The 26076-nt window shown below is 40.5% G+C and overlaps 1 protein-coding gene across 2 annotated transcripts in view; it reads right to left on the bottom strand.

Annotated features, from left to right (window-relative positions):
• The window catches only part of PTPRG (protein tyrosine phosphatase receptor type G), a 727870-nt gene that overhangs the window by 10622 nt on the left and 691172 nt on the right, over positions 1–26076 (bottom strand). For both annotated transcript variants that reach the window (XM_077451904.1, XM_077451902.1), the window contains 3 exons: positions 16858–17004; positions 14960–15102; positions 1901–2036 (listed from right to left, as the gene is read on the bottom strand). In XM_077451904.1, coding sequence (XP_077308030.1) covers positions 1901–2036; positions 14960–15102; positions 16858–17004 — 426 coding nt within the window. The remainder of the gene's footprint in view (positions 1–1900; positions 2037–14959; positions 15103–16857; positions 17005–26076) is intronic.

Below are 26076 nucleotides of genomic sequence, written 5' to 3'. Positions count from 1 at the left end.
AGTTGTGATTTAAGGCTAGTGTTAGGCTGGCCATAGATTATATAATTTTCTTGTACAATTTTCCTTTAAATTTACTAAAACCATATAATATGAGGTCAAACCCAAACAAATTAAAATTTGTATGCAATAAGGCAGACCCGAGCACTACATAGTTGAAGGTTAAACTAAAGGAAATTGAACAAGAAAATTGTATTATGTATGGTCAGCTTTAGGGCTTAGGTTTAGGTAGAAGTTAAGGGTTGACAGTAGGGGGTTAGGCTTATGAATGGGGTAAAGTTTTATACGTACATAGAGTTTAACAGGTTTTTGCCAGCGCTACAAACAAAAGATGGATAGAGTGCAGCTCTCCAGTTCTGGGAGGATGCCCATGGACACACTTTATGACCGCCGTGTCCTTTGGACACAGTTGATCATGGTAATGGCCAATCACAGCAGCCCTTTACCATGTGATCAGCTGTGTCCAATCACAGCTGGTCACATATAAACAAACTTGGCGGTTATCGGCATTCCTTTCCTCACATGCTGCCTCTGTGTGAGGTAAGGAGAGCCAATGAATGACAAATCTGACAGAGCACAGGAAATACATTGTTTACACTGACAATCAGGGCACTGATTATCAGTGCAGCCCCATTAGTGCTGCCCATCAGTGACCATCAGTGCCGCTTCATCAGTACCCATCATTGAAGAAGAAAAATTACTTATTTGCTAAATTTTATAACAGAAACCAAGAAAAACTTTTTTTTTTTTCAAAATTTTCGGTCTTTTTATTGCTTAGCAAAAAATAAAAAAAACATTGGTGATTAAATACCACCAAAAGAAAGCCCTGTCTCAAACAAATGCTAAAAATTAAATTTGGGTACAGTGTTGCATGGCCGCGCAATTGACAAAGTATGACAGCACTGAGGGCCGGTTCACACATGCAGTTTAGTGCATTTTTTTCTGCATCAAAAACACACAGAAAGTAGGTTATATGGTTTTCAATGGCATAGTCCACACTAGTGCTAGCAGTTCCAGAAAAAAAAAAAGTAGAAAAAAAAAAAAAAAGTTGCATTTTTCCTGAACTGGACTGTACTGGAAGGCTGTAAAAGCATCAAAAATGCACTGGAACACACATGTATTTATTAAGGGCCTGCTAACACCAGATGCAGTCTGTGCGCTTTTTTTCGGTGCACTAAAAATGCATGCACAGTGATTTCCATGTATTCCAATGGCTTTAGTTCACATCAATGCAGTCAAGTTCAAGGTCAGTTCTTGGTGCAGAAACTGATCGAAAACTGACTGCACTGGTGTGAACTAGAGCCAATGGAATATATGGAAAACACGGTGCATGCATTTTTAGTGCAGAAAAAAAAAGAAATCGCACAGAACTGCATCTGGAACTAGCACTTAAGGTAAGGAAAAATGCACTGGACTGCACAAAAAATGCACAGGAACGCATCAAATACGTGTATTCAGAAAAGCATCTGGAACGCATGTGGATTATGTTTCTATGGTGTGAACTGGCCTTTAAAACTGAATATTGGCCTGATAGGTGGAGGTGAAAGTACCTAGTATTGAATCAGCATATAACGTGGAAATCTATATTAGTGATGAAAATTCTGGCACAGAGGCAATTTTTCAGGCTGAAAATAAATGAACGAATGTACTATGCTTCATGCTATTAAATAACAATGAGACCTCCCTTGTTATAGCTAGTGCATAGCTTTCAAACTCGAGTGCTCTTAGTCTAAAACTCGAGTCTCAGGGTGAATTAACTTGCCAGCAGCTGCCAAAGTCTGATCTGCCAACAGTCTCTTCAAAATGTTGAACAGGGGCAAATAAAAATACTGTAGATGGTCCATTTATAAAAGTCCTAATCATGCACCCTCTCCCAACTGCATCATGTTCCCAGGTCACTTACAATGTCTGTGAATACGCCGGGTCTCATTAAATTAATCATCTTGGCCACCTGGTAAACATCCACTGCATTTTCATTTTCTAACTGCTGAGACAAAGTGGCAAGACCACAGAGCGTCCCAGCTGAAACAGCACCGAACCTAAAAAAATAAATAAAAAATTGTACATTATTGTTTGCCTTGCAGCAACCCATAACAGAAAGTAAATTATATGTACAAAAATAAGCCGCATTTCCATTGGTAATTCATATATTTACTCTTTGGAACAAACACATTATCTAGCTGAAAGCTTCACAAATGCTTTTGTAAAAACTAGCTGTACACCCTGCTCTTATACAAGCCGAAGCTCGTGGGTACAAAGCCTTTAAATGAATGATGAGTAGCTATGTAGAGCCTAATATCTTATGGTGTCAGAAGAGAAGGCGAAAGAGTGTGGTGCTCCTCAAAAAGTCTTTTGGTTTTTGAAAAGATGACTCTACAATCATCACCAAATTATAGCTTGATTTAAAAAAAACTTCTAATTAGATTAATGTATAGGGTGCCAATGTGGACCTCCTTTTGAAAACACTAGTTGCCTGCCACAACTCCTGATATGCATGCTAATTCTAGGTCTGCGATTCTAAAAGTATTAAAACCAATAAATGACAGTCCTGCAACATCATTTTGCATTTTTAAAAGGAAAAACGTCAGCCAACACATTTTCTCACATCAGGTTTCCTTAAGACTCCATTCGCACTGCCACGACTTATGGTGAGACTTTGCCAGGAGATTTCCTGGCGACTTGAGTACTGCTTTGAAGCACAAGTCTGATAGAAGTGACTTTGAAGTAGTACAGGAACATTTTTTTTAAATTGTAGCAACTTCAGTAATGCTAATTAAGACAGCTCTCATTGACTAACATGGGATTTCACATGTCACGTTACTTGGGGTCTCACAAGATGGATCCCAAGTTGCGGCAGTGTGAACTGAGCCTTAAAGTGAACCAATCAGATAAAAGGTCTAATAGCAGGCATCTCAGGGTATTTGCTATTACCTTTATTAGCCAGAAAACACACATCTGAAAATAGTTTTACTTTGTTACTTAGGGCTTGACATTTCTGACCTGAGGTGTAGTACCCACACATTCTCTACCTCCCTTGCCACTGGGTCATTCACATTGGACAGGATCAGTGAGGAGCACATAAGTGGTCTTCTGGCTAACAAAAAGTTTTCAGCCACCTTGAATATGTTTAGGCTATTAGTGTGTTGCAGTAACATTAGGGAGGGTGAGCCTTACTCAAAGTAACCTTGTTTTAGTATTTTTTTTGTATTTAAATATCAAGCTTATAAATAGAGCTTTCTTTGCTGGCTAGCTATTGGGTAATTTTGTATTGACTATTCACTTTAGGACTTTTACAAAAAAAAAAAAAAGAAAAAAAAAAAGAAATGAAAATAACCGGTTCACTTTAATCCCCTCATCTTTCTTTCCTAGCAGATCACACCTTTCCCTCACTCCCACCTTGCTCGGTTTAGTTGCCAACAGTAGGAGAAGCCACCACTTGTAAACTACAAGCCGCTCAAGTCATAGCCATTTAGAAGTGAGGGACTCTCCCCATGTGACAGGTGCCTGAACACAGGGCCAGAGATGTCACATGGAGTAGGCCACATGTTCCTTAATACTTGAATGTACAAGGTATTTTTCTTTCATCTTGGCAGATGAATGAGGAAGAGTAGCAGCAAAGCAAAGGTAAGCATATACTGCAAGGTGAGGGGTTAATCAAACCTGTTGCTTTGCCGTGAATCGGCAAATCTTAGGTGTGCTTTAAACGTTAGTGAGAGCCTGCATTTTTTTTTACATATAACCTTTTAGAAATGTTATTATATCATTTGTATATCTGCTGCAAGTTTAATGGGTCTTTTTCAGTTTCAGTTGGTAGCTTGATGAAGTTTTTAATTTTTTCTTTTTTCAGACTCCTGTTTGAAATATCTTCCATGCCTTGTCTGTACCTTCCTCAGTAGCAAATATGCTGCTTTAATTATGCCAAACAAGGTTGAATGTAAGTTCTGTTAGCTGCACAGAGGAAGGCGAACATCTTATTCTGTCACAAGAGTCTGATTATCCAATTAGTCCAGTTGCACAAGTCCTTTAGGAATGTCCATGTCTAATTACTGACCCTGACTTCGTTTTGCTATCTGTGTCCTGCTTCTGCCTTTTCATTTGTGTCTGTTGTCACGTTTCATATGGAGAAAATTGCCAATGAAAAGTAACATGCGGCTAATGAGGTCAAGGGCGCTATTAACGCAGCTTTGTCCAGATTGCTCTCTGAAGACGCTCAGAGATATCATTCTGAAGCGCATACAAAGAGTCGTTGTATAGTGTCCGCTAGGAAAAAGCACAATCCTCCAAATGTTCTGTTGTAATTTTAATGAACAAAGCTTTCAAAGTCATCTGTTGTACCAAAGGAGCAATAGCTATTGTTGAAAGCTGAGAAATAGAAAATAGTTATTTAACAGAATATCGGTGGGCTGAATTGGATTTTTGGAGCTCTCAAGTACTTATATGCTGGAATTTCCCTTCCAGAAAGCCTGCTATAAGATGGTTCTTGCAACTGTGAAATTTCCCTCCTCTTGCACACTTAATTCTATAGATTACATAAAAAAGATAAAAAAAAATAAAAAAAAAACCCTAGTGAGGCCCTCCTGTAACATCTGTGGCAACTTAGATGCAGCTCCAGAATGTACAGGTCGTTGGGTGATTACTGCTGGGATACCCTCTCTCATTGCAAACCTGCTTTGTAAACTATAACAATTTTCCATACAAAAGATGTAAATCGCAAAGCCCGATTACCATAGATAGCACAAATAGTAAAAGAGTAGCCAAATGGAAGATCTATAGAAAAAGTATAACTTATACAATATCCAATACAGGGTATAGAACATTTGCAACATCTTCTTGACCACTTCCCAACTGGCGCATGACGATGTACGTCGGCAGAATGGCACGGGCAGGCAAATTGGTGTACAGGTGCATCCATTTGTATGTGCCGCCCTGCCATCGCGTGTGCGTCGCAAGTCGGGACCCCTGTGAGTCCGGTCGCGGGTCCCGCAGACTCGATCGATGTGTAGATACCCACAATCGTCTCACGGGGAGGCTGAATGGGGAGATGCCGATGTAAACAGCATCTCCCCGTTCTGCCTAGCAACAAGTGACACTGATCTCTGCTCCATGTGATTGGAGCAGAGATCAGTGTTCACTAAGACATAGCTCAGCCCCCCACCAGTTAGTAGCACGCTCCTAGGACACACTTAACCCCTACACTGCCACCCCCTGGTTAACCCCTTCACCGCCAGTGTCTTTTACACAGGAATCACTGCATTTGTATAGCACTGATTGATGTATAAATTACAATGGCCCCAAGAATGTGTCAAAAATGTCCGATGTGTCGGTCATAATGTCGCAGTCACAATAAAAAACTAAAATATGTAGAAGAATATGTATCGGCCTAAACTGAGAGAAATTTTTTTATATATATATTTGGGGGGATATTTATTATAGCAAAAAGTAAAAAATAATGCGTTTTTTTCAAAATTGACGCTCTATTTTTGTTTATAGCCCAAAAAATAAAAACAGTAGGGGTGATCAAATACCACCAAAAGAATGCTCTATTTGTGGGAAAAAAAGGATGTAAGTTTTGTTTGGGAGCCACATCGTACGACCGCGCAATTGTCACTTAAATTGACACTGTGCCGAATCGCAAAAAGTGGTCTGGTCTTAAGCCAGCAAAATGGTCCGGTCTGAAAGCGGTTCATTTAAATCTAATTTCTAGGTTGGAAATGCAGAAAATCACACCAGAAGGGCATAAAGGTGTCTTTCACCAAAAACTTTGTCTAAGTCTTGAAAATAACAGCCTGTCTATTCCTAAATATATTAATAGTAAAAAGAAAAAAAAGGGAAGAGGAAATCTGCGCTACAGTGTATACTTAACGAAAATGTGTGATGCAGCAATTCTAATATATACCCAAAGTGTAATATACATATAAAGACAAAGAAAAAGAAGAGAACTGCGCAATCCCTAATATTTCTATTAGGATTTAAGCCACTCTACCTTAAAAAAGTGTAACTTGTGATCTATACTTCTAACACACCAAACTTATGACTAAATAAACCATAAGACATTACTTATAACTAAATACAATAAACGTATATATTGCCCCTCATAGGTTATGAACCAAAAGGGAAAAAATGTACAATTCTAAATCAACGATTCAAAGAAAAAAAGCATGTAAAGTAAAATCAAAGAATACTGAAAATGTATGTGATAACATAAAGTCCATTAAAAGTCCAACTGGAGAAACACCCTGTGTGGAAGGGATCTATTCAATCGTAGAACTTTTCAATCAACGTGAAGTAAAACCAGGTGCACCTCCACCAGACAAGTAATAATAGCCCCTTACCAGATGTCCCGGTAGGGAGCGCTTAATCGCAAAATAGGTCTGAAGATAGATCAAACTTGAGCCCTCCAAATGGAACACTTTAACGTAAGACAGGTTAGGAGATACGCCAGTCATAAACCATCCAGCAGGGGAAAACGCTGTTTGAAGCGGGACTCAGATGTGTAGCATTGTAGAATCAAGGAAGGTTCACTCCCAACATTTTGAGATGGGCCCATCTCAAAATGTTGGGAGTGAACCTTCCTTGATTCTACAATGCTACACATCTGAGTCCCGCTTCAAACAGCGTTTTCCCCTGCTGGATGGTTTATGACTGGCGTATCTCCTAACCTGTCTTACGTTAAAGTGTTCCATTTGGAGGGCTCAAGTTTGATCCATCTTCAGACCTATTTTGCGATTAAGCGCTCCCTACCGGGACATCTGGTAAGGGGCTATTATTACTTGTCTGGTGGAGGTGCACCTGGTTTTACTTCACGTTGATTGAAAAGTTCTACGATTGAATAGATCCCTTCCACACAGGGTGTTTCTCCAGTTGGACTTTTAATGGACTTTATGTTATCACATACATTTTCAGTATTGTTTGATTTTACTTTACATGCTTTTTTTCTTTGAATCGTTGATTTAGAATTGTACATTTTTTCCCTTTTGGTTCATAACCTATGAGGGGCAATATATACGTTTATTGTATTTAGTTATAAGTAATGTCTTATGGTTTATTTAGTCATAAGTTTGGTGTGTTAGAAGTATAGATCACAAGTTACACTTTTTTAAGGTAGAGTGGCTTAAATCCTAATAGAAATATTAGGGATTGCGCAGTTCTCTTCTTTTTCTTTGTCATTAATAGTAAAAAGGTCAAGTCTGAGCATCTAGGCCCTTTACAAAATCTAGAGTGGATGACTGGGGACAAAGAGAAGGCAAATGAGGTAAAAAAACCTTCTTCAGCTCTGCATATACAAAGGAGCCTGGGGAAGCTCATGCCTATAATGGCAATGCTGTATCCTGGCCTAGGGCAGCACAGAAAGAGTCCCTGCCAGCTCGCTGTGCTATGTTTTCTGCTGCACCATTGGCATGGTTATATCTTCTTAGTCCTCTCCATAAAATTATCAGAAATTTGTGCTTAAAGTAGAACTATAGGCGGCACTTTTTTTTTTCCATTTTGGCTAGAGTAAGGGAGGGTTATCGCCCCTGCCAGCTTATTTTTTCTCATCCCTGTCTCATTGGAGAGATTTCCTTCACTTCCTGCCCCATAGCCAAACAGGAAGTGAGATTAAATTCAAATTAAGGGAATCCATTGCCCCCAGCACCCCCCCTGGCCCTCAGAATTAGTGTCCCCACTCGGAAATTTCAGGGCAGGTCTTAAACATCAAGGGGTGTGGCCTTGACAGGAAGGGGTGGGCCATATTTAAATTAGGGGGTACTCGAGTTTAGTCAGACCTAGGGCAACACAAAAACCTAAATGGCTCAAAATGTATATGGGCCAGAAATATATAGACAGAATAAAGCACCTGGACCAGATGGCATCCACCCACAAATCCTAAAGAATTGAGCTCTGTCATTTTAAAGCCATTGTTTCAAATTTTTAGGGACTCCTTGATGAGGCCAATGTGGTGCCTATATTTAAAAAGAGATCAAAGTCTTTACTATAACTTTACTCGTAACTATAGACATGTTAGTTTAACTTCTACAGTTGGGAAGATACTGAAGACAGTTTAATAAAAGACCACAAAGAAGAGTTCTTGCTGGAAAATAAATATTTTAAGCAACAGAAAGCATAGATTCATGAAAGACAGAAGATGTCAGACAAATCTTCCTTTTTTGAGGAGGTAAGTAAAACCTTGGACAGAGGGGTGGCTGTGGACAAAAGCGTTTGAAAAGGGTTCCAAATACACGGCTCATGTGTACGGTAAAGTCTACAGGCTTGGAAAAATCAGTTTGTAAATGGATAGAAAACTGGCTAAAAAACTGAATTCAGAGAGTCGTGGTTAACGATTCATACTCTGAATGCTCTAAGGCCAGGGGTCACCAAACTTTACTCAGAGGGCCCCATCGTATATTTTACACAAATTTGCGTGCCTGAAAACATTCATTTACTTATAAATAATCCGCAGCAGCAGAATACGATGGATATAACAGGCAGCTGGCAGTGGTGCTGGATGGTGCTCCTTTATCCACCACCCTCACCTAAATGCCAGAGCCTCATGCACTGGGACTAAACTTTCAGTGTGCATGGGACCTTACATCTTTGTTCCCGATGGAGTCGCCTCATACATCAGTGTCCACATTAGAGCCCCCCACACATTTGTGTCCTTATTGGAGCCTCCCCGCTTATTTGTGTCTCCTTTGGAGCCACCCTGCACATGTGTCTTTCCTGGAGCCCCCACTTATTTTTGTCCTCTTCATAGACCCCCTCATACATATTTGTGCCCCCCCCCCCACACATGCACATTCGTGCCCTCCTCAGATTCTTCCATGAAGATTTGTGTCCTCTTAAGATTCCCCGATGCACATATGTGCCTCCCTTAAAGTCCCCTAATGCACATTTGCCTACCCCTCAGATTCATGCACGCACATTTGTTTACCCCACAGAGCTCCTTGATACACATTTGTGCCCCCTTCAGAGCCTCAGAGAAAAGAGAAGCTTAAGGGGGATATGATCAATATGTATAAATGCATAAGTGTTCCATACAGTGAACTTGGTGTTGCGTTATTCACCTTAAGGGCATCAAAGAGGACAAGGGAGCACTCATTACATCTGAAGGAAAACCGATTTCATCCCCAAATATGGAAAGGTTTCTTCAAAGTAAGAGCTGTGAGAATGTGAAATAGACTCCCTCAAGAGCTTGATCTGTCCAGCTTAGATTGCTTTAAAAAAAGGCCAGGCAAATTTCATAAATCTACATAATATAACTGGATACTAACATTTATAGGTAAAGTTGATCCAGGGAATATCCGATTGCTTCTTGGGGGGATCAGAAAGGAATCCCCCCCCCCCCCGCTAGAGCAAATTGGATCATGCTTTGCTGGAGTTGAGTTTTTTTTGGCCTTTCTCTGAATCAACTCTGTGTATATAGGACTGTATGATCCCCCCCCCCCCTTTATTAGCTGAACTTGAGAACTTGATGGACTTCCACTAAACTGTCTTCTACAAATGGGAGACTTTAAACACCTGGAATAACTTTAGCTGCAGACAAAGACTTTCTATTGAACATTTTTACTTTCCACAAAACAAATGAATCCTGCCCCAGCTTTCACACACTCTATAAGATTCACATTTGTCCAAGGAAAGAACATGACATTTGCATGGAAATGGCCCAAATCATTTTTAAAGTATCGGATGCTGGCAATCTGGCAACATATGGCAGCGGGCTAATGACTTGCAAATTTTTCTAGAAGAATTTGATAACCTCAAACTCCAAACAAATTAAAGCACAAATCATCAAATTAATACAGCTGTGCCTTGGCATTTGGAGATTCATATTTCTCAAACTAATTTGTGGACATAATTATTCCTGGGTTTTAAATTGTAAATTTACAGCTATTTCTACTTCGAAAAAGGGAGGAAAAAAAAACTCATTTTCAGCTACATTTCCTTTAGTGATAATTAGAGAAAGAACCGTGTTTAATGTGCATTATGGCTAGAAAAAAAAAATTACTATTTATGACGAATATGCCAGGCAGCCTATTTACTCATATGTAACATAATTAATGAGGTAAAATACTAAAGATCATAATTCGGTTTTAACTAAACCAAAGTTAAATAAAAACAGTACAAATTATTTCTTTGTTTCGTGTAACTGCTCAATTGCCCTTGTGACAGAAGTTAAATTAAATTGTACCTTTATTTATTTCTTTTACAGCGTATAATTCCTAATTATATTCCCTTATGAAAATCCTTTTGTATGCACATGACGCCAGTGCGTTATGCGGCACTTTTCAGAGTGTGCAGAACAATTCTCACCAATCACTGCCTCCAGGAGGCACCACAATCTGACCACACCCATGTGTACACTAGGAGCAATTTGGGATGAAGAAAGTTAAAAGTTCACCTTTACAAAAAACAAAACAAAAAAAAAACAAGAAATGCAGAACTTGGGTGTGAGGCCACTTTCCTGCAGACTGTATATCTATCCTTCTGTACCTTCATTACAGGCATACAGTTACTGAATGACAGGAAGGTCAATAAACTACCCTTTGATGAAGTATCGTGTTCAGTGATGCAACGCGTCAGCAAGGAGCCAGGTGTCCTCACTTCCGGCCACGTTCGAGACCGGAAGTTCTTTCGTTTGTGAAGCTGTATGCAGTGATTTTAAACTGTAAGTTACTATGTGTGTTTTATAAAAAAATTATTGGATTACTACACCATGGCTCCCCTTCTTTCATTACATGTAATTTGTTTTTGATGAGCCGTGAAATTGATCCTTATATAAGTGCCGTCTTGGATACCTTTGGAAACCAACTGAGTGCTGGGGAATCATTGCTCCATCCACACAATAGGCTTGATTTGACCCATAGGAGGTGAGAGGCTGGGGCAAACCAATAGTGCACAGCGGATAGTGACGACACTTGAAAGAATTGGATGGTTTCCATTTTCTTGCACAAGCACTTTACTTTATGAATTGTTATCCTTGATTGCACAATACATTTCTTTGCCCTTATTATCACTTTGTTGTATTCTGCACTTTTTGGAGAATGTTTGCACAGATTCATGCAAGTTATATATTTTGATGATATTTTTAAGCTTCTCTTTTGAATATTGCACTTTATTAGACTTATTTAGGTATTATTGCTTTATCATCACTGATTATGCGCCACATTATTCCCTTTATTTTATTCATTTAGTGTGAGAACACATTGTTATGTTGGCAGCTATTCATTAGTCTCCCCAGGTTTTCTATAGTGGTTTGCACATTAGTATTTTTATATAATAAACTACCTAGAGCGCTCAACAGCGCTGTGGTAGTTCATTAAGGACTACAAGCCGACAGCCGCAGGGATCTGTGAATCAATGATGTGGCCATATGTTATTTGATTTGGGACAGCTGGTGTGGGGAGAAGATCCCTGGCTTGCTGTCACAAGGATGGGGGGATAGGAAGAGCGAGGGGTCTAATGCTGTACGTGCTACATGTTACACCCTAAATATGGGTGCAACATGTTCAGGAAAGGTGAACTTATCCTTTAACCCAACAGTATGTTTTGGACCATGGGAGATACCAAAGTACCTGGAGGAAGGCCACATAAGCACACAGAAAATATATAAACTTCATGCAGATAGTACTGAAGTTGAATTCAAACCTAGTATTACAAGGCAGGAATGCTAATCACATAACCTAGTGACAGCACCTATGTCTTCCTAATTATATTTGGGCCTAAAACCTAGTACACAGGATGAGATTATCGGACGAATGATCGTCCCTTTTTTATAATGCAAATCTCATATCGAACACAAATAGGTTCCTAAAGCACGAAAATTCTCATTGGACAGAATAAAAATTTGGAAGTGATGTAATGTGTTGTAGTGTATTTGTATTTTGGAACAAAAACTGTACTAATTAAACAAAAATCATACGATCTGGTATCGTACAAATGTTTTTTTCGTGTTTGTCACTTCAAAAAATTTTGGATGATCAGATTATCATACAATCGTTTTTAAAGCGGTATTTTTTGTACGATATTCTGATCGCATGTTCAAAGTGTTTGCTTACCTAAACAAAAGAAAAATTGGATCCCATTTCCTTAAAGCATGTTATACAGCACAGTGCTTGTGCTGTGTAATTTAGCCCCCGGTATCACCTGAAATACCTGGTGCTGCCCTCCCCTTTGTAAACTGACCATAGTTAATCCTACCTTAATCCTGCCACCATGGTCAGTGTACATGCCTCTACCATCCACAGCTCTCCTGTCCTCCACTCCCCCTCTCTGCCTGCCTGTTGGCTCCTGTGTCAGCTTCCCCTGCTGCTTTTTTCATTAAAATTATACCCAATTTCAGAACAGAACTCGGCAATCATGTGACCCTCTGGCTCTCTCCTTCTCCCATCCTGACTGATGTCAGTGGGGGAATCTCGGCTGCTGCGTCTGTCAGACGAGGAGAGGAGAGAGCCGGTGGGTCATGTGAGCGGCACCCAGCGCTCAGAAATTGGGTAGAATCGTCATTATTTTTATAAAACAAAGACCCAGGGGGACAGAGCCTTAGGAGACAGAGCAGATTATGTAAAGTCATTAGAGTGGGTTAACAACCACTTTAACTGAACTTGAGGTTAATCAGCTAAATACATTCCAGTTGCATCAAAACAAAAAGCCGTGCAATAGCTTACAGTTCATTTTCTTAAGAAAGTGGCCACACCCTGAGTAGAAAGTTTCTGTCGGCATGCTGTAAAGTAGGACGTTTGCTCTCTGTGTGGAAGCAGTGGTCTCTTTGAAGAGCTCAGACATACCCTCTGCTGAGTCAGAGCTAGAACTCTCCAATCAGCAGGGAGCTTGAGTGTTATTGAATGGAGAGCTATTGCTCTGATTCTGCAGGGAGCTTATATGGAATATGCAGAGACACAACTGCTTTCACACAACACAGTGGCAAGGTCCTTCTCTACAGTTTGCTTTCCAGGGGACAGGCTTTTATACACATGATGTGGCAGTTTAAAAAAAAAATGATATTAAAAAAAAAGTCTTTGCATACATTTGTTTTGATGTACCTCAAATGTGTTTGGCCGATTCAGTGCTTGTTTACATGGCAATCCACATTTAGTGTGCAGTTCTGCATCTGTGTTTACAGGCATATGTAATGCATTTGTGGCATGTTTTTTGTGCCTTGTTTTTTGTTTGTTTACCGAGTTGACTTTTAATGCATCTTGATGTGCATTCTGGTACATTTATGTACAAAAAAGGCAGCAAGTTTTATAGGAAAACTATGCAATGGTGTAAACTAGACTCACTGAAATACACTCCTTTTTCTAGCATCTGGTGTGAAAATGTAAATGCTTTGATCGCCAGTGGTTAGCAGAACCAAATCTCAGGCTGTTGAGCTGGCCATACACTGTACAAATTTGTTCAGTGGGTGGTGCTGTGATCACCCTCCCACCCAACATCCTTGGAATGAAAAATCAGAGGAACCGGGCATACAATTGTTGCCCAAAACAGAAGCTGCATCCAATTAGATGCAGATGCCATGCTGGTATTTTGACACCTGTTTATCTGTGCTGTATAGACTTGAAAATCTACATGTGGACAGTCAGCTTTATTATTAAAGGGAAGATCCAATAGCTTTAATAGTTTCTGTCCCATGTGGCAAAAGCAAGTATGCAGATCCAGACCTGATGACTTTTCTCTGACCTTGCTTTCTTCATGCTTGTTCCAGGTAAGTGATTTAAAACACTGAAGCCGGAGAAGGCTAGCCAACTAGAGTTTTCAGGAGAATGACAATGAGAGCCCCATTTCTCCCAGCAAAAGTTTCCTTTAAAGTATTACTAAACCCAGGACTCTGCATTCACTATATCTGGCCTCCCACAGTACACAGAACATGGAAATCCAATTATTTTAGTAAATATAAACTGATAAATACCTTTTCTCATCAGCAGTATAAAGCAGTCTTGTGACTTCTATCAGTGTCTGGTTGAGAACTGGTTAAAGCCAGTGGGAGGAGTTTTCATTCTCCTCCGACTGTCCTATGAGGTTGCAAGACCCCTTGACTTTGTCTGGACAGTACTGATTGGCCCTATGCGGATCACACAAAAAAACGCTCTAGCAATACACACCAAACTGAGCATGTGCAGAGTGCTTCCTAGGGCTCTGTTCCATCAAGAGTTGGGTTGGAAGACAGGTTTAAACAGCCTTTTTACACAACGTGGAGGATTAACCCCTTGAATTCCACAGTGAGCATGCTTTACTGCATATACAAACCACTTTTACTGTTGTGGGTTTAGTAACACTTTAAAGTTTTCTTGGATGCTCAGACCTCTCCCCACATTACAGTAATGCAAATCCCTATTTAAGCAACTGCAAGACCTTCCTCTTAATGATGCTTATAGTGCTTCTCGATATAAAAATTGCTTTCCGGGCAGCTCTGCCCTGGAGGTAGGTCACCATGTAATCAAAAGACATTTACGGCGAGGAAAAATTTGTTAGAACTCTTTTTCATAAATGATGTACTTGTAGATCACTTGTCTCCAAGGAAAATGAATTATTGACCACAACAACCAATTCACATGTAAACTTACTAGTGCAGGATTGATGTTGGACAGGCCCCCTCACTGATGTCATGTACTGATGCCCTTCTAAGCTTGTGTAATAGCGGAGATGATGTTTTCAAAAGGATTCCACATGGCTCCAATTCTGGGTGCCCCCTTTGCTAAGCATGAAGACACCTCTTTTGCATTGCTATGTTTTAAGTGTGAATGCATTTCATCTGCTTCTAATAAAATAAACATCTTTTGGTTCAGTGTTGGTGCCCTTTTGTTCCCTCTCCTATCTCACAAAACAGCAAGGCAGCCTATAGATATGGTGTATTATTGGGGTTTCATAGTCAAGACTGTCAGTTTGCCTATAGAAGTATTGTTAGGTCTGGCATACAGCTATGTTTTGTTTGAGTCTTTAATTATTAGCAATGCATAACACAGCGATTTTAGCTATTACTAGTACATACTCATCGTGCACAATGGTAGGTCCATCCCTCGTTAGAGCTTCTTCTTTAATGACATTAATAAGTTCAAAGGCGCTGCTTATGGGAGCATCTGGATTTGGCCATTTTGGACACTGGAAATGACGCACTTCCAAAACATAATCATCCTACAGGAGAACAGAGACAAATATGTAAATGAAAAAAATGTAAAATGTAAAAAATAAATAAATAATAGTTTGTCATTACTTATACCAATGTAATGCATATATCTTTTTTGGAAGGGTGGGGGGGCTTTCTTTTGGTAATATTGTCTTGCAAAAATATTATTTTCTATGCAATCTAAATATAAAAAGTTGGTCTAGTTTGACCAGTGTTGAAGTGTCAGCACAGCAGTTCATATTCCTACATATGTGCCATGTACTTGTATGAGAAAGTATCCTGTTCTCTTTATATTGCTTCCTTTGTGTGAAATGCCTGGTGGTCCTGTTATTCCCTCTGCTTCCCTATTGCAAATGGACCACACTAAGCAGGAGAGCACACCATGATGAGTTCTCTATCTATGTTGGGAACTCAGCCTGATCTCCCCCATTGATCAGACTTGTCCTGACACACCCTCCCCCCCTGCACAGCCATTCACTGGAGAGTTCAGTGTGCTGTTGCTTCTCCTCCCCCAGCTCTTATGCATCTGAGAAAAGAGATTATGTGATCACAAATAAGGGAAAAAATGTATTTATAATGGTTTCTTTATATCTATACTGAAATATTTTGCATTTCATTTCAGTTTTAAACTGAATAGGGCTTTTTACAAGGTGATCATTTTAAAATCACTTAAATTTTTCCCATAAATTGAAGAAATGGTAAAGTAACATTGAAACCCTAGAATGATGCTATTGGTATTCTTCTTTCTTCTCCAATGTGTTGTAGTGGTGTTCAAACTAGATTTTTGGATTCTACACGGACACAATTCCACAATTTCCTTGGATTGTAATATAACTGTATGGATTTAAGGTTGAAGTGCTAAGCCACAAGTTAATTGACCATATACAAATCACAAATGTATTAATATGCAAAATCAAATAGACCTAATACACAAGGTAATGCATTTTCAGGGGCCAGACAGCAACCAGCACTTGGGAATTAGAAAACAATGTATGCAAACTGGACCAAATAAAGTATACCATGTATGGGGAATTTAGATGAGTGGAATATTAAAACACAGTGTTCATCACCTTGCCTAGTTTCCTCTCCTTCCTACAACGAGGTCCGCGCACCCGGTGACGTAATTTCCCTCTGTGCGGTCCACGCCAGGCAGCCAGGATCCCCTTCACTTTCTACTTTGGAACCAGCGTCCTGTACAGGCACAAACACCGCCGAACGATGGGAAGCCGGATTGCTGGCACCCCTCGAGGATGAAAGATATGCCTTTGATGTCTTCTCTTTTGTAAGTGCATTACTTTTGCACTATTAAATAACTGTGTAATACTACACTTAGGTGCACCTCCCTCCTTTTCTCTTTTACAGTGCTCATCAACAGCTGATTTGGTCAGCCAAAACCACTGGTCTAAACATACATTGTATTATATACCTAGTCCAGTTTGCATCTGTCCTTTCCAATCCTATAGCCCTGATGAGGGGTTGATCTCTGGCCCTCGAAAAATTTGGCAACCTAAGTCTTCTATTTGATCTTGCATTGGAATAAATATGTATCTGGACCATTGACTTGTGGCTTGCTGCTTAAATCTCAGATTCATAGTTTTCATTTAGAGAAAATTTTGCAGAAATGTTCCTGGTAGCATAGCCTGATCTCTATGTATTTGTACTTCCAAAATTCAATAACGTCACATCAGATTAGGTCATAAAAAAAAAATGGATGGCCTATTTTATGGTCAGCTCTATATTTCTGCAACTTTTCAAGGCCTTACCTGTGTAGCTTCAAGGATAAAATCATGAATGATGATTTGCTCCTCATTTGAGAGGCACAACCTGTCCATGCTTATAAGAGTCACAGTAAAGGCCTCACAGTTCATAGATTCTTCACGACTTGGCCAGTAGACAAACTCGTCCTCAGCCTGAATAAAATAAAAAAATAATAAAGTTTATTAAAGTAGGCCTTAAATGAATAAAAAACACATTCTAGTGCCATAATCTACATTGTTCTCCCAGCTTTGTGTAAGATAAATTGTGTAAAACATTACCTGTGGTTTTGTTCTCATGCAAAGAGCCTGACAAAACCCAATGGCATGTTGTTGACTGCGACTTGGCAGTCATTAATGCCTTTTAGGACAGTTCTGAGGATCTGGTGTGTTGGTCATGTGATACCAAAAATCTCTCTTCTCCCCAGCCCTGGCTGCCTGGATACTGATCCAAAGGTTTAAATACGGAGTCACCGACCCAGAAAAATTATGCTGATCAGCAGTGTGAAACTTCCTTTCCCTGTACTAACTGCAGATTTATTTTGCGTAAGAGACTCAGAAAGTACTGAAATCAGAGCCAACTAGAATAGTCAGAAAGAGTTCAGCATTCGCAGCTTCCATATTTCTTTACAGGCAGCTTTCCCTTAAGAATTACGGAGTTCTTCTATTTTAAACTGTTGTGTATTTTCAGGAGCTGGGAGACAGTGTGCAATTTCAGGCAGATAACAGTGCACCACTGCCAGACTTCAGGAGACATAGCCTGTCTGTTAAGCTGAAGGCTAAAGTATGAAAAGCTTCAAAAGGAGGAAATATATATTTTTCATAAATAAATGCAGTTATACTAGTTTAAGGCTGCTCAGGACAAAGCAAGATCTTCACTTAACTGCCATCTTCTCCAGCAACCTATACAGGCAATCTCTGTCCTCCATGATACTGGCTACTGGGAGGGTAGAGAAAATATATGTATAAGCTCCAAATCACATTTGTATCTTCATGACTAAGGGCTTTCTCCCCAACCATATAACATCAAGCACCAGCCTTCTCATGTAGGAGGATGGGGAAAGGGGTCACATCATCTCAAAACTCAGAAGTACTGGATATTTTTATTGGAGGAAAGCAATGGAAAAGAATGAAAGATATGTGCAGCTTGTGAGGGTCGTAGTTAATGCAAAACGAAACCCATTGCCGGTAATGCAACTATCACATTGGTTATGCTCTCAGCCAAGCTGTCAAACCATCCAATGTCTGTGTCATAACTGATCACATGTGGAGCACCATGGTAGTTGAAGATCAAGCAGAGGCTCAAGATGGCAACTTCTTTGGCAAAAAACAAAAGGAGAGTTTAGTTCCGCTTTAAGTAAACCTGGCCATGAGCAAAGCATAGCATGGGTTTACTTTAAAACTGAATAGTCAATCTTGCACAAGCCCAGCCTTGACTGGTCCTCCTAAAATCCAGCTTTGCAAAGTCATCCTTGCCCTGGGCATAGGAAAATATTAAATTATACATTTTTATAAATGCACTAATATTTTTCTCCCTGAAAGCCATGTGAAGGCAAAGTAAAGTCTGAGCTTGTTGTCTTTCCACAGTCAAATCCAGCCTGGGTCCAATTATGTCCTAAAGCAGCTGCCACTATACATTTTGTATACACACATTCACACCTAGATTAGAATGGTTTGGACTACACTGGCAATGAATGTCTCCAGTATTCAGGTGCTTTACAGCTAAAATATTCAGTTCACTGTCGTTGATAGTTTTGCCCTTTTTCCTGAAAAAGTCAACAACTTATTTCCTTGCTGCGTCAACTTTTCCCTCCTTCAAATTAGCTTCCGAGTATCTCAAACACAATGAATTATTCATGAGGTGTGGAAAACAAGATCACACTCCTTGACCGATGACATTAAAAAGTACATCTGACAGATGTTCTATTTCCAGGCAATTTCGTGTTCATTAAATACATTTAAGAAATACAAGACAATGTTAACTAATACCCTGGGAAAGCAAGCTGGATAATGCTATCATTTCAACAATACAAATTATCTGGAGCATACAGAACACATGTACTTGTTAGTGACTTCCAACATATGACTGTTCTCATATCAACACTGAAGTTTGCATGGAAACACAGATTACCCTTCTACATGTTTATGCAAAATAAGGAGTTGATATACTTAGTGGACAAAAATACAGAAAACTGGCTCCTCTATTTGCATTTCTCTATTCCTCTTCTATACTGTAAATAAACATATGCAGTGGCTGCCTACTTTAACAGTATTTTATATCTAATGATTACATGCATGCAGTGCAGCATAGAAAATATAATTTATGACTCCTAAAAACTAAAAAATTGTAAAGTGGATACCTTCCTGGTTCATTCTTGTCTGCAGGTACAGTGCAGCCAAAGATGAACAACAGCAACTGGCTATTTATTGTTTTCAAATGAACTGGTTACTAATAATGGACTTAAAGTCTAACTCCACTTTTGTGGGGGGGCAAAAACAAAATATATATATATATCATATACAATTGCGACTCAAGTCATATTGTAATTTAATGTTATTAAAAAGTACTTTTCCTTTTCAATCTGCAGCTCTGTCATTTTTCTGTAAAATGCAATATGGTTACCTGGAGGTGTTCTGTACACAGAATGTATAGAGCACGCCCCCTAGAAATAATTTCCTGCTTGTGTGATTGGCTCACTGCTTTTTCCAGAAGTCTACACTAAGATACAAATCAGATCTCAGGCATCTCCGGCAACAAAGATGTCATTTTGGGTGAGATACTCCCAATAGGGAATCTTGTATATAGGGATGCAGGCCCTGCAATTTTCCCCATTAGAGCCCTAAAAGTGCAGCAGCTGACTGATAATTATGAAACCACTACCATTAGATTTACTTGGCACATGGACATGGACAAACACACAGGGATTTCTTCAGAATAATAAAAGGTAAGACCCTGAAACAAAGTTTGTTAAAATCCTTGTATTGTACATATTCCAGAGGGGAATGTTTTTTTTCTCAACAAAAGTGGAATTACTCTTTAACAGATTCAGTCAACCAGAAAATTTAAAAACATATTAACTTTTTTTATTATATCATCAGGTATGTACACCACTCAACTTTCCAAATATAACATCTTGCATCTTTTTCTGAAAGAACTGTATCTCTGTACTGTACCTTCAGACAATAACTGGTAACAGAAAGGAGCCCACTCGATGTGTCTAATTCACTGGCTTCAGAGCCAGAAATTGTTAAAAATGTTTTCACTGCTGTACTGTATTTATATAATCGCAAGAGGCCAATGCAGGCATACATGGTCGAATTTCGAACAAATTTTCTTTTCAAAATCATAGTTTCATAGTTAGGTTGAATAAAGACACCAGTCCAAGTTCAACCTGAGTGTCTACAATTGTCCCTATCCCTGTACATTGCACACTCACATCGGTCCCGACCCTTAAGGAGCCTACAATCCAAGTATTCATATACTATGGCCAATTATAATTTTTTTTTGACTGAAGCCAATTAACCTACCTGCATGTCTTTGGATTGTGGGAGGAAACCGGAGTACCCGGAGGAAACCCATGCAAACTCCAGGCAGGTAGTGTCGTGGTTGGGATTTGAACCAGCGACCCTTCTTACTGCTAGGTGAGAGTGCTAACCACTATACCACTGTGCTGCCCTAAATCAAAAAGTTTGTTTTTTGTGATCCGATGATGCCACCATTGATTTTCGAAATTCGTCCAACCAAGCCTTCAATTTCATCTCATATTGCTACAGAAAAGAATTTTCGTGGCCGGGAATCTTCTACATTTTCTTTTCTTATTACATTTCTTGCACGATTCTCCCATCATTGATTAGAAAATCGTTCTTTTTTCAAAAATTTTCCAACATGTCCGATTCCTCAAATTTGATTTCCGCATGAAAATTGGCTGTTGCTGCAGCCCACTAATGGTGTGAAATTCGTACGAAAGTTCTTAGATATGATTTTCGAAAGAAAATTCTTTTGAAATTCGAACCGTGTATGGCAGGCATAACTGCCAGAAGTAGGCAGCCACTACTTACGTTTGGCTAGAGAAAGTCTCCAGACGGACAGAAAACAAGGAATCCCTCTAGAAGAGAGGTCCACTTTAAAGTGCATTAAAATGTGAATATGGGCCCTTTAAACATTTAAACAGAAGCCTAAAAAGGTCAAACTCTACTATAAACAAAGCTAAGTTTATCCAACTTGTATAAGAGTCCTGGACAAACCTTTCTAGAAATCAGGGTCACAATGGTCTCGAATAATAAACCGCAAAGCACCCCCAAGAGCTCTTATCCTGGGTGCTGGAGATGACACTACACCATTGTCACCTGCTGAGAGTATTTAATCAGCATTGGCACTTTTTTAGCTCTACTGTGGGATTATATGGCTGGAGTAGAGCAGAAACTGCTGTGTTCAGTTAATGTAGAGCAACCGTCCAAGTGATTTCACATTAATGTCGGTAATGTTGTCTCCCCATATTCCTATTAAAAGGTCATCTGCTTGTTCTTTAAGCAAGACTCCATTGAACACCTATTACATGCACTTAATTGCAGTTCATGACTAGGAGATGCTTGTAATGTGCACTGTGGGGCACTAAGGAGATTTTATGCAGAGTTTAATTTCGGTTAAATAGACCTGCACTCGGAAAGTGTCTCTGTGATGGGCTGCATTTTATGCCGCTCAAGCTTACACCTGCTATTCACTCAAGCGTTTGTTTAAGAAATTTAGAAGAAACTGAATGGAGAGGTCTGGGAAAATCAGATGATGATGGGAAGAGAGACCTATGCAACAATTATGCATATTATTTAAAAATAAAATAAAAGAAAGTGTTGTACAGTGTTGAAGCCTGGGGGCCCACAATAAAAGTCAACCCAACTACCCGACTGTAGTCTCTTGACCCTTAGGTTTAAGGCTAGGTTCACACCATAGTGATGCGGGAACGCCGCGAATCCGCAGCGTTTTCCCACATCGCATGCCTCCCGCCAGCAGTTCACACTGCCCTATGCGGACTGCTGGGAGTGTCAATGAAATCTTAATGACACCCCCAGACCAGTCCGCATATCGCAGTGCGATCTGCACACTCGCACAGGAATCGGATCGCATGGTGTGAACACCCATGCGATCCGATTCTGCTGCGGACCAAAAAAAGGGTCCTGTGCGAGTTTGCGGCGGGTGCGATGCGAATTCAGCCATACTATCTGTATGGCTGAACTCGCATCGCACAGACAGATCGGATGTGATTTGTACTGCAGTGCGGTGCGAATCACATCCGGGTCTCCCACCCGCAGCGGTGTGAACCCAGCCTAAACAGCACACCTACATTGTGCCCTCAACCCTATTAAAGGGTAAATGGAAATGTTGATTACGAAACAGGTCTTCTCTTCCAACATCAGTACCTGACCTTACAAATGCTCTTTTGTCTTCGTGGCACAATTTTACACGGATACACTCCAAAATTTTGTGAAAAGCCTTCCCAGAAAAGTGGACGTTGTGACAGTTGCAAATGGTGGGCCAACCCTGTAATAATGCCTATTGTTTTAGAATGGGATGCCCACCAAACGTATATTGGCGTGATGATCAGGTATCCAAAAACACTGGGCCATATTATGTATATACCTTATATGGCAGACCTCCATTGGCCATCATACCTATCATCACTGACTCACAGATTCAATCTCTTCAACCTGGTATGGCAGACCTCCATCAGCCACCACACCTATGCTCGCTGACCTACTGATTCAATCCCCCATTGTGGGTGAAACCTTTACACCGCTGCTTACAGTCCCTGCAAGCGCAGGTATTTGCGCATAACCGCATCTATGTTTCTCAGTCTTACGCTTTCCTTTGGGCCAGCCTGGGGGGCATGTCAACACATATTGATGGAATATGCTATTGTTATACATATCTTTTATCCTTCTATGATGACCTTTTACTCTTGCACACTTTTTTCCTTGTAAAGAAGGAAAAAACATATCTCCGAAACAGGTTGGTGTGCCCTGTGAACAGGATTTGGCCACATACCTTACATTGACCAGCCTGGTGCTCCAGCAACTTGAGTCGGAGGGTGCCATTTGCCTATAATATTTTTTTTGTGTCATCATGTTGTTTGTTTTTACTGATGTGGCTATGAATTGACCTATGGTCATTTTTTTTATGATTGTATAATAATAAAGTTTTTGTAATTTTTGTTATACCTCTTCACTGCTCCTTTTGTCTGCCTCCAAAGTCCCAATTGGGGTATTATTGTGCTCTATTTGCTATCAGGTAAATGATAATTTTTCCATTGTTAAACGATAAGTTCACCTTTCATAGAATGTTACACCCATATTCAGAGACTAAAATCAAGCTCTTTGGTATCAACTCAACTCACCGTGTTTGGAGGATGAGGAATGCTGCCTATGACCCCAAAAACACCATCTGCACCACCAAACATGAAGGCGGAGACATTATGCTTTGGGGGTGTTTTTCTGCTAAGGGGACAGGAAAACTTCACTGCATCAAAAGGACGATGGGCCATCAAATCTTGGATGAGAACCTCCTTCCCTGAGCTAGGGCATTGAAAATGGGTCATGGATGGGTATTCCAGCATGACAATAACTCAAAACATGTGGCCAAGGCAAAAAAAGGAGTGGCTCAAAAAGAAGCACATTAAGGTTCTTGAGTGGCCTAGCCAGTCTCCAGACCTTAATCCCATAGAAAATATGTGGAGGGAGCTGAAGGTTTGCGTTACCAAACGTCAGCCTTGAAACATTAATGATTTGGAGAAGATCTGCAAAGAGAAGTGGGACAAAATCCCTCCTGAGATGTGTGCAAACCTGGTGGCCAACTACAAGAAACGTCTGACCTCAGTGATTGCCAACAAGGGTTTTGCCATCAATTGCCAAGTCATGTTTTGCCAAGGGGTCAAGTAATTTTTTCACTCATTAAAATGCAAATCAATTTTTAACTTTTTAATATTTGCGTTTTTCTGGATTTTTTGTTGTTGTTATTCTGTCTCTAACTGTTAAAATAAACCTACCATTAAAATGATAGATGGATCAATTCTTTTCAGTGGGCAAACGTACAAAGCAAGGAGATCAAATACTTTTTACCCTCACTGTACAGTATAAGTAGTGATGGACGAACGTTTCGCCCGGCGGTCGTTTCGCGGCGAATTTCCGACTTTCGCCGCCCGCGGGTTCGAACGCCTTTTTCCGTCGTTCGCCCCGGCGGACTTACGTGTTTAATGTATACAAGAACTTTAACCTTTCGTGACACGTTTATCATGTGTTACAGGACAACCAATTGAGACATGACAGCTCATGGACACTTGGACATTCCCCCTAACCTATAAATACACCCGATCCGGTGGCCATTTTACATTCTTTCTTCTGTCACTGTAGGGAAAGGATCCTGTGTGGAGTAGGGACAGAGAAAACGCTAGCTATTTGGTACACAAAAGTTCTTTTCAGGACTGGTATAGGTGTTAGGTCAGCAGCCTGAGTTTCTTTTGTCAGTTTAGATAAAGGGACAGAGCGCTGTATGCTGCTATTTTAGGGACAGCTCAGCCAGATTAGTCTTTCTTCATCATCATCATCATCATCATCATTAGCTGTTACTATCAGGTCCACAAAAGAGCTGTTCCAGCTAATCGTTCCAGCCTACTCTTTTTTGCCAATTTGTATAGGGACAGGCAGGAAGCAGTGTGTCAGGCAGTGAGGATAATTTTAAAGACTTGCTGTTACTATTAGTTCCACAAAGGTTCTTTTCAGGACTGGTATCAGTGGTACGGTAATAGGCTTGTACACGTATAATATTCTTTCTTCCAAATATAGAAAGAATATTATACTTGACTGCTGCCCTTCTGCTGCAGTCTGCTAATCATTCACAACTCACTTGTTCCACAAAGCTCTTTATCAGGACTGGTAACTTGGTCTGTCTAGGGTGCTACGGTACATAGGCTTGGGTGCGGTACAGTCTGCTGTTCTGTAAGGACCGCTATCGGTCCACAATACATAGGGTTGCCGTGCACTACTGCTGACCGCTGCCCTATACTGCAGCAGTCCTTCAGCGGTATAGGGACTGACGCACAGTCTGCTAAACACTAATACACAACCTGCTTGGTCCACAAAAGTTCTTATAAGGACTGGTAACTTGGTATAGGGTGCTACGGTACATAGGCCTGAGTGCGTTACAGTCTGCTGTTCTGTAAGGACCGCTATCGGTCCACAATACATAGGGTTGACGTGCACTACTGCTGACCGCTGCCCTATACTGCAGCAGTCCTTCAGCGGTATAGGGACTGACGCACAGTCTGCTAAACACTAACACACAACCTGCTTGGTCCACAAAAGTTCTTATAAGGACTGGTAACTTGGTATAGGGTGCTACGGTACATAGGCCTGAGTGCAGTACAGTCTGCTGTTCTGTAAGGACTGCTATCGGTCCACAATACATAGGGTTGCCGTGCACTACTGCTGACCGCTGCCCTATACTGCAGCAGTCCTTCAGCGGTATAGGGACTGACGCACAGTCTGCTAAACACTAATACACAACCTGCTTGGTCCACAAAAGTTCTTATAAGGACTGGTAACTTGGTATAGGGTGCTACGGTACATAGGCCTGAGTGCAGTACAGTCTGCTGTTCTGTAAGGACCGCTATCGGTCCACAATACATAGGGTTGCCGTGCACTACTGCTGACCGCTGCCCTATACTGCAGCAGTCCTTCATTGGTATAGGGACTGACGTACAGTCTGCTAATCACTAACACACAACCTGCTTGGTCCACAAAAGTTCTTATAAGGACTGGTAACTTGGTATAGGGTGCTACGGTACATAGGCCTGAGTGCAGTACAGTCTGCTGTTCTGTAAGGACTGCTATCGGTCCACAATACATAGGGTTGCCGTGCACTACTGCTGACCGCTGCCCTATACTGCAGCAGTCCTTCAGCGGTATAGGGACTGACGCACAGTCTGCTAAACACTAATACACAACCTGCTTGGTCCACAAAAGTTCTTATAAGGACTGGTAACTTGGTATAGGGTGCTACGGTACATAGGCCTGAGTGCAGTACAGTCTGCTGTTCTGTAAGGACCGCTATCGGTCCACAATACATAGGGTTGCCGTGCACTACTGCTGACCGCTGCCCTATACTGCAGCAGTCCTTCATTGGTATAGGGACTGACGTACAGTCTGCTAATCACTAACACACAACCTGCTTGGTCCACA

The sequence above is a fragment of the Lithobates pipiens genome, unplaced genomic scaffold (assembly GCF_037356315.1).
Source record: "Lithobates pipiens isolate NorthernLeopardFrog02 unplaced genomic scaffold, aLitPip1_a1.2 Scaffold_23, whole genome shotgun sequence".
Taxonomy (NCBI): domain Eukaryota; kingdom Metazoa; phylum Chordata; class Amphibia; order Anura; family Ranidae; genus Lithobates; species Lithobates pipiens.
The sequence above is the reverse complement of the archived record's forward strand: the minus strand, read 5'-3'. Positions and strand labels throughout refer to the sequence as shown.